This window comes from Natrix helvetica (genome assembly GCF_964273705.1).
Source record: "Natrix helvetica genome assembly, chromosome: 3".
Lineage (NCBI taxonomy): Eukaryota > Metazoa > Chordata > Lepidosauria > Squamata > Natricidae > Natrix > Natrix helvetica.
Genome location: NC_138549.1, coordinates 144,128,362 through 144,137,210, shown reverse-complemented (window position 1 = coordinate 144,137,210; position 8,849 = coordinate 144,128,362). Strand labels below are relative to the sequence as shown.

The window sequence follows — 8,849 nt, the reverse complement described above, 5'->3', positions numbered from 1 at the left end:
CTGACTTGGTTTCCCCACTCAGACCCATGGTGCATATAAATTCCTTTCTCAAGATTGTGAGTCTCTTGACTCATGACATGAGTCCACTTAAAAAGTTTTTGACTCTTTAAATTTATGCTAGTTGTTAAGCTGCAAGAAGACTCTAGTTTAATGAAAAGAAGGACCAGGGGAGACATGATAGCAATGTTCCAATATCTCAGGGGTTGCCACAGAGAAGAGGGAGTCAGACTATTATCCAAGGCACCTGAGGGTAGAACAAGAAGCAATGGGTGGAAACTAATCAAGGAGAGAAACAACTTAGAACTGAGGAGAAATTTCCTGACAGTTAGAACAATTAATCAGTGGAACAACTTGCCTCCAGAGGTTGTGAATGCCCCAACACTGGAAGTTTTTAAGAAGATGTTGGATAGCCATTTGTCTGAAATGGTACAGGGTTTCTTGCCTAGGCAGGGTGTTGGATTAGAAGACCTCCAAGGTCCCTTCCGACTCTGCTATTGTATTGTATAAGACTTCCTTATAATTTGAACAGTCACCCACACTCTGTTTTTTGCTTCATTCTCTGCATTTTGTTCAGATACTATACCTGAGTTCAGGAGAAACCAGTTCCTCAATTTTGCAATAAAAATCATTTGTGTGAAGTTCTAATTGTGTAGAATGAGGGACTTCATCAAATCATTTTATCTCTCCTCAGACATGGTCTATCTTAGAAATATAAAGCTGAATGCCCTGCCTGAAATTCAGCAAAGGATAACTGCAATAATGATTTGCCTGTATCAAAGAGCATTAGCTATTAGTTTTCCAGACATGATTTTGCACTCCATGAATCAATGGACATCATGGCATCCAAGAACTTGGGTAAGAATGCAGTCTAAGTTAAGACACACACACACACCTCCCCCATGGCTGAAGAAGTCAGGTTTAGTATTCTATTTCTGTTATTCTTTTCTTTTCTAAATTAAAAAAATTAAGGAATTATGAAATATTTGGCAGTCGTGTGTGTGTGTAATATGTATGTGTACACACATACATATTAAACACACACACACACACACATACAGAGTATGTGTGTATATGTATGTTATGGAAAAACTGTGTATAAGTGTATACATTGAAAGGATGATTGAGTAACTCAGCACAAGCCATGCTGCTTCTAATTCTGAAGAAACCTTGAACCTCAAAGTATAACAGGTTGTGTTGGCCCATTTACTTCCCACACAATCAGTACAAAGCTTTTACTTAAAAGGTGTTTCCTGTGAAAAGATATTAGTATTGACAACTGTTACAAATAAACTTTGTGTGCCTTTTAACAGATTATTATTTCGGTGTCAATATTTGATCAATGATATTTACCTTCATAGAACACATGCACAATGTTTATTATCAACACAACCACATACAGTAAATGTTGAAGTTATTTTAAGCCAATCAAAACAGGAATAGTAGTAATAAGAGCATGAGAATAGTTTCAGATTTCAAATGAAAGGCACGTTACCCATCCTATTTCTTATTGTGATTTTACATTTTTCCGTTCTTTCACTATCAACAGTCTTGTACAACCAAACACTGATTACAAACATGCTGCATGAATGAACTTCTGGACTTGATTTGGAAAAACTGAATCATTTTTTCCTATATTGCTGCAGATTAATATAATCTTTCTTGCAAATATCAATGTCAACAAAACGTCAGCAATCATAAAAAGTTCCATTTTACCATTTTTAAATAGGCAATTTTTGTGCAAATACATTTATGAATAAATGCTATAGATTAGAATATATACTGAGTACTATAAGATTAACAATAATTAAAAGGTCATTGTTTTTCAAGTGTACAATGTAATATATTACCTTGGATTAATTTTGCAAAACAGAACACAGAACATATTATTTCAGCCCTCATCATGCCTAGAGATTCACACATTCATTATGTGATGTATTTTAAAGTTTCTTCTTTTTCTTTCTCTCTCTTTCTCTTCTTTTATTCCCATCCTGTAAATCAAAACGGGGATATTTTTATACGGATCAGGAGTCACTAACAAATAGCTGCTCTGTGTTAAGATATTTTTCTAGCAGCAGTTTTTAAAAGTGCAATGTGCTTCCAACACTCTGAAATGCATCCTCATAAATTCGTTCTACATTTGCTATACAAAGGTCAAGAGGCTCCAATCCAATGAATGGAAAGAAAAATCTGGCACTAAGAAAGTACATACTTTAGGGGGCGGGGGAGGCATTCCATTAAGCTGCAACAGCTGAAGAGGAAAATAGTTATTGAAAAATCCAGAATCTACAGCTAAAATACCCATACTGCTCTGAAGCCAAAAAAAACCCAATCATCTCTTTAAAAACAGCAGGTACCAATTCTGCCACTAGTTGGACTCTGGACGGAGCATCTCCTTGAGGACTATTACACAAGCAGGGGCAGAACAGTGCCCCTCCGGTGAGTGACTGGAATGCTGCTGGGGATCGGCTTGCTTGCAGAACATTTCCCGCATCCCTTGCCGGAATTTGGGGTCCCAAACACTATAGATAGCCACATTCCAACAGCTGTTGGAAGCCAGGATCCAGAAAGCATAGAAGGAGAATTGGCACCATTCATATCTCACCACAGAGCCCACAACAAATACAGCAATGGGAACGAAAGACGCGGAGAATGCAAAGGTCAGGATGCCAATGGTCCTGGCAGCAGTGACATCAGGGTAAGAGAGCCGGTGGGTTCCTTGTGGTTCTTCCCTCAGTTGCTTCCGCATTTTGTAGTACTGCCGGAGTGTGGCAAAGGTGATGGAGTTGACAACAAAAATGCCAACTAAGAGGGTGAAGTCAAATATTGGGTACAGGAGCATGACGTTCCAATTGGACTCTGGCAACTTGCCTGGAGGAAAGCCGTAGTTGCACATCTTACTGCAGGAATTGTACTCAAAGGTGATGTTCCGAACCGAGAGCAGAGGTATCACCGCCAAGGAGAAACTCAGGATCCAAGATCCAAGAATCAGCCAAGTGATCCTGCGCTTGGTAATCACAGCTTTCCTGTGCAAGGGCTTCAGCACAGTGATGGTCCTCTCAACCGAAAGCAGAAATACGGTGCTGATTGAGACTAAGGTGCACCCGGCAAAGATAGGGCCAATGATCAAACAGACCGACAAGCCAGGTGGCCTCTCCATCCCATAGGCCAACATGTTCGTCTCCTGATAAACGGAGTAAGGTACTACAATGAGCCCCACGGCCAAATCAGCAACCGCCAAAGAAGCTTTTAGGTAGCTTTGGGGAGTCCGGAATTGCCTTACACAGAAGAAAACCAGGAGACTCACCAGGTTTCCAAGAGTGATGGCCACGATTAGGAGGACCATGAAGAGCAGCTGGCAGACCACTCCAGCGAAGGCCACACTGCACTCTGTGCTATTGGCATCCCTGTCGCTGCTGCTGTTTCCCGACATCGATCAGGCTCTCTTTCCTTTCACAGGGCAAAACAGAAAGAAGCCAGCTAGGGAGCTCCACTTTCAAAGGGCCATGGAAGAGGTTCTACAGACTAGCAGTTTCCCAGGATGCTTGGCTCAGAAACGACTAATTCATAGGGAGGTCCATGCCAATAAACGGTTCAGTCTTTGAAGCTCAGATCAGCTGGTGCAGTCACATAGTCTGTAGGTACGTGAAGCACCTGAGCAAAAGTCAAACAGGAAGGGCTCTGAAACAAGAGGTCTTCTCCATATGTCAGAAAGGGGAAACAAAAGTCAGAGAAGCAACAGCTCAAGGGAGGGATCAGATCTGTGGCTTGCATCAATATTCGAAGAGTAAGTCCACCTTTTCAATCACTGTGTTTGATCCGCCGCCAGAACATCCACCCAAGATTTTCTCTCCTCCTCTCTGATAACATATGGTGAATTGATATACTCCTTTAAGTGATAATGAATATTCTTGATGCGTTTTGATGCTATTTGCTCCTGAATACAATGGAATATCCAGGCTCCTCCCTTCCTTGGTGGGGGAGGGGGAGGGGGCACACACCAAGTAACATGGACAGCTGCCTTTCAGGATAGAACTTCAGGGCTGATGATCCTGCATTCCACAGAGTCTGTGATTACCCAATTGCAACCTCTGCTTGTAACCCACTTCTGAGCTACCTCCCTGTAGTAATTGCAGGTGGGCATTCTAAAAGGGGGCCAAGCCAAGAGTGCATCTTAACCCTTTCCTCTGCACGCAGGAGGATCTTCCAAGGTGAATGCTCCCACCCAGACTGAGGCCTGTTTATGCTGCCCATCAGCCCAGCCCAGCCCACCCCTTCCCTCCCCAAGGGATAAGGCGGCTTTTAAAAACGCACCCTAAAACACTTCAGACTGGGGCAATTTGTGCCCAGCATCTTCCGGCAGCGCAAAGTAACCCTCGCACGGGGATGAAGTCCAACATCAGCTGGGCAACCTCAGGGCGAAATCGCGGCCCCTGAGCACTTTCTTGCCTTCGTCGGTATTGCTCCGCCACGATCTTCGCCGAGCTCCTCGGCCAGCCCCGAAGGGAGCTCGGCTGACCCCCGAGGCCCTTCCTGCAGCGCCAAGAGCGTCCGGCTCCTACTCGCAGCTTCAATGCAAGCTCCGGCCGGCCAACAGCTCCTCCGCCTCCCCCCCCCCCCCCCCGCTTCTCGCTTTAAAAGTCAGAGCTTCTTCGCAACAGCTTCGCCGCCTCCGTCCGTTCCTCTCTCGCCTCGCTCTCTGCGCGGCCGTGCAGCGATTTGCTGCTAGAGCCGCTCGCAACAGGTGTTGCTGGTTACCCAGGCAGGTAACATCACCCTGGCTGGCCTGCTGAGAAAGGCGGGCAGGTGGGCTCCGCTCAGCGCTCCTGTCTCCCGAGTCGTGGAAACGAACCCGTCCGCCCAAGCGAAGAGCAACCGCCGTCTGGATTTTCGCTCCGTAAAGCATGCCAGCCCGGGTCGGGATTGTTCGGGGCCGCCCGCCCCCCGAAGCTTCTGCGTCTGCCCAGAGGCGGCTCTTTTGCTTCGTGCTGGACGCCCGAAGGAGCCTTGGAGGCGGGAAGACCATCAATCTTCCCGCCAATCTTCAGAAGGCGTCTTTCTCTGTTTTCTGGGGTTCGTGGGCAAAGAGCCCCCTTGAGGCCCTCACCTCGGGAAGCCATATCCTACCCGCTAAGCATCCAACAGGAGAGGTCTATGGAGATTCTCAGTCACGGTTGTCCCAAAGGTGCTTTTTCAAAAAGCAACTGGACTCCCTTTGTTCTTGCTTGAAGAGGTTTCCCTTCTTATTCAAGAAGCTTCTTCAGTTCAGCAGAATAGGAAGGGGAATTAGCAACAGATGTTGCTAATTTTGTTTAGATTAGAACAGGGGTCACCAACCTTTCGGACCTCAGGGACCAGAGGTGAGTTTCTGCCAGTTCGCTCCAGATCGGGCAAACTGGCAGTGGTGGCGGCAGAGGCTCCGCCCACCCACATGACATGCATGCGCAGAAGTGTCGCATGTGTGCGCACACGGGTGAACCAGTAGTAAAATAAATTGAAACTCACCACTGTCAGGGATCACTAAATTCATAATTTTAAATCCCACGGACCACTAATATGAATTTTTAAAAAGATAATAATTAGTGCAATATAAAAAATGCAAATGATTTTTGTGTGGACCACCAAAATTTTCTCATGGGCCATCAGTGGTCCAATATATCAGTGGTCCAATGTACCAGTGGTCTAATCCAGCGGTCATCAGTGAGAAACAAATGTCTAAATTGCCCAGCCTTCTCCATTCAGGTGCCTTCCAGGTGGGTCAGGTATAACAGCTCTTATCAATCCCAGGCAACATGGGTGATTGACTTGCCTGTTTTGCCAGGAGGGTAGAGGGAGAATTATGGTTTTTAAAATTAGATACCCAATTTGTGAAGCGATATATAAGTCTCAGTGCTATTGCTATTGTGGATAGTGAAATGAACGGAGCATTTTCTCCATAAGAAGAAGAAGAAAGTCTCCAGCAATTTCTCAAGGGAAAAATTTCCTGTTAACTATGACACAGAGTGGCAAAAACCTCATGGGAGGAATAGAAACTGAAGCAAGAACTGAACTGAAGCATGGGAAGGTGACGGAGAGAAAACAGCAAGGAGGGAGGAGTGGTTATTGAGTCCCCATGATTATGGTCACTTATAATCAAATAAATGCAAAAATGCCTTTCTCTCTCCTTGAGAATTTATCTGAAATTCTCCATTAAAAGTTTCTCAAGTACTTTCTCCCCATCAAACGAAACAACAACTGATGCAAAAAGATGCAAGAAACTATCTCACTCCAGCATTACCCCAGAATTTTTCTGAAAATACCTGAGGCAGAGTTTAAGATTTTCTGCACAAAAAGGACACTTCTGAACTACAGACCTCCTTAGTTATTGTAATCTAGTCTTGAAATTGTATAGATTGCCAGATACATGTTCTCTGGGTTTACAATTACAATCTTCAGGTTTTTATTGAAGGAAAACAATAGATAGGCAAGATAGGCAGAACACCCTGCCCAATTTTTTTCTAGGGGATTACTTCTGGAATTACTTAGAGAAGTAATAAAATGCCAGTTCAGCCAAAAATAACCCTTATAAATCAAAGGATAACTGAGGGACTAGCACTGATGATGTTACCTAGTTTGAGTATTGAAACATCTACAAGAAAACAACTAAGCTCAGAGAGCCTCAGGGACTCCACATTTCAACCTTGAGCTACAAATATTCTCCTTTGTTGCCAAAAGAAAGTTATTTCAAAGGGGGAAAGGCTTATTGAAAGTAAGGCCAAGGGAGATAATACTTAAGGGGAAACCACACACTAAAAGGTATTGTTTAGTTAATTTTTTTCCCCAAAACACACTGTCTTTGTACAACAAGCCACTGTCTTTCTAGTTCTGCCTTTAGTATTCCTAATTCCACAAGTTACATGTATGATATTTCATGCTTTGCATAAATCTATGTAAAAAGGGTAGCATTCCATATTTTTAAAGATTTAATCTCATAGTTTATAGTAGTGCATTAAAGTAATAATTTCTATTAGTGAAATAAAGTCAATTTGTGTTTCGAAAGGAAGGCTGTGATCTTACTAGTGGGGAATGTTTTCCTAACCAGTATTCTATCAGTAATGAGAAATATATAAGCCAAGAATATTTCTGGAATAGGATGAGTTTTTGCCATTCATATCCCACTAGAGAAGGGAGCTACTTGTAAAGAATTCTTCCCTCCCCAGGCCTCATAGCTGCTGAGATTAGGCAGAGGGTGACCAGGAAAGAATCTTAACAGAACAGAACAAAATAATAGAGTTGGAAGGGACCTAGTAGGTCATCTAGTCCAACCCCCTGCTCAAGCAGGAGACCCTGCACTATTTCTGACAGTTGGCAGTCCAGTCTCTTCTTGAAAGTTTCCAGTGTGAAGCTTCCACAATTTATGAAGGCATGCTGTTCCATTGGTTGATTGCTCTCATGGTCAGAAAATGTCTCTTTATTTCTAGGTTGAATCTTTCCTTGATCAGTTTCCATACATTGTTCCTTGTCTGGTCTTCAGGTGCCTTGGAAAATAGCTTGACCCCCTCCTCTCTGTGGCAGCCCCTCCAATATTGGAACACTGCTATCATGTCTTCCCTGGTCCTTCTCTTCACCAGACTAGCCATGATCAGCTCTTGCAACCGTTCTTCATGTGTTTTAGCCTCCGGTCCCCTAATCATCTTGGTTGCGCTTTTCTGCACTCTTTCCAGAGTCTTTTAATCTTAACTTTGATAGTACCTAAATTAGTAGCATTTTCATTAATAAATAATCCTCAACCCCAGATTTAGTCACTCTGAAATCTTTATTGGTCTCTCTTTATTTAATTTTATGAGGCTTCTGGTAGTGCTTATACAGTAAGCCTCTGTTTTTTCCACTTTGGATGCCTCATAATGTTCAATGAGGCATACCTTTCTTTGTTTGCTTTCAACCTATCTGTATAATTGGGGATGGAAGTAATTTCCATTGGATTTGGTGAATATCATTCTTCTACATTTGCATAAAATTTCAGTGTCAAGTTTCCTCTTCCACTGTTTTTGCCCCTGAATTTATTCTTATTATATGATGATGCTTTATGTTGATAAATTGAGACTTCTTGTAACAAAACAATCAAACATCAAATCTACAAATAAATAAATAAAGAGCATTATCTCCACCACCACCCAAAAATTGTGGGGAAAACAGGAGGAGGAAGGAGAATTAGGTATCTACACCACTTTGGGTTACTTAGAGTAATAAAAGGGGGATACAAATCTAATTAATAAATAACTGTTTTTTCTATCTGGGGGAGATGAGACGAAATGTATGCCAAGAGTATATATTCCCACAGGGTCATCTAAAACATGAAGGTCAACCCAGCTGCTCAGCTAAAGCAAACAGATACTTATATTCAGCCAGTAGTGAAATTCAAATTTGTTTACTACTGGTTCCGTGGGCGTGGCTTGGTGGGCATGGTGTGGCTTGGTGGGTGTGGCAGGAGAAGGATACTGCAAAATCTCCATTCCCACCCCACTCCATGGGAAGGATACTGCAAAATCTCCATTCCCACAACATTCCAGGGGAAGGATACTGCAAAATCTCCATTCCCACAACACTCCAGGGGAAGGATAGGGTAAAATCTCCATTCCCACAACACTCCAGGGAAAGGATACAGCAAAATCTCCATTCCCACAACACTCCAGGGGGAGGATAGTGCAAAATCTCCATTCCCACAATACTCCAGGGAAAGGATATGGCAAAATCTCCATTCCCACCCTACTCTGGGGCCAGCCAGAGGTGGCATTTGCCGGTTCTCCAAACTACTCAAAATTTCCGCTACCGGTTCTCCAGAACTGGTCAGAACCTTCTGGATTTCACCCCTG

At 43.3% G+C, this 8,849-nt stretch overlaps 1 protein-coding gene across 1 annotated transcript; it reads right to left on the bottom strand.

Annotated features, from left to right (window-relative positions):
* Positions 1 to 1,966: 1,966 nt before the first annotated feature.
* On the bottom strand, positions 1,967 to 4,265 carry LOC309389841 (beta-3 adrenergic receptor-like). The gene has a single exon (XM_081948694.1). It carries the CDS (start codon positions 3,428 to 3,430, stop codon positions 2,366 to 2,368), a length of 1,065 nt encoding a protein of 354 aa, XP_081804820.1. The 5' UTR covers positions 3,431 to 4,265; the 3' UTR covers positions 1,967 to 2,365.
* Positions 4,266 to 8,849: the final 4,584 nt, after the last annotated feature.

What these genes read in the sequence shown, in the direction of transcription:
- LOC309389841 (XM_081948694.1), bottom strand. Translation starts at nt 3,430, where the DNA reads ATGTCGGGAAACAGCAGCAGCGACAGGGATGCCAATAGCACAGAGTGC.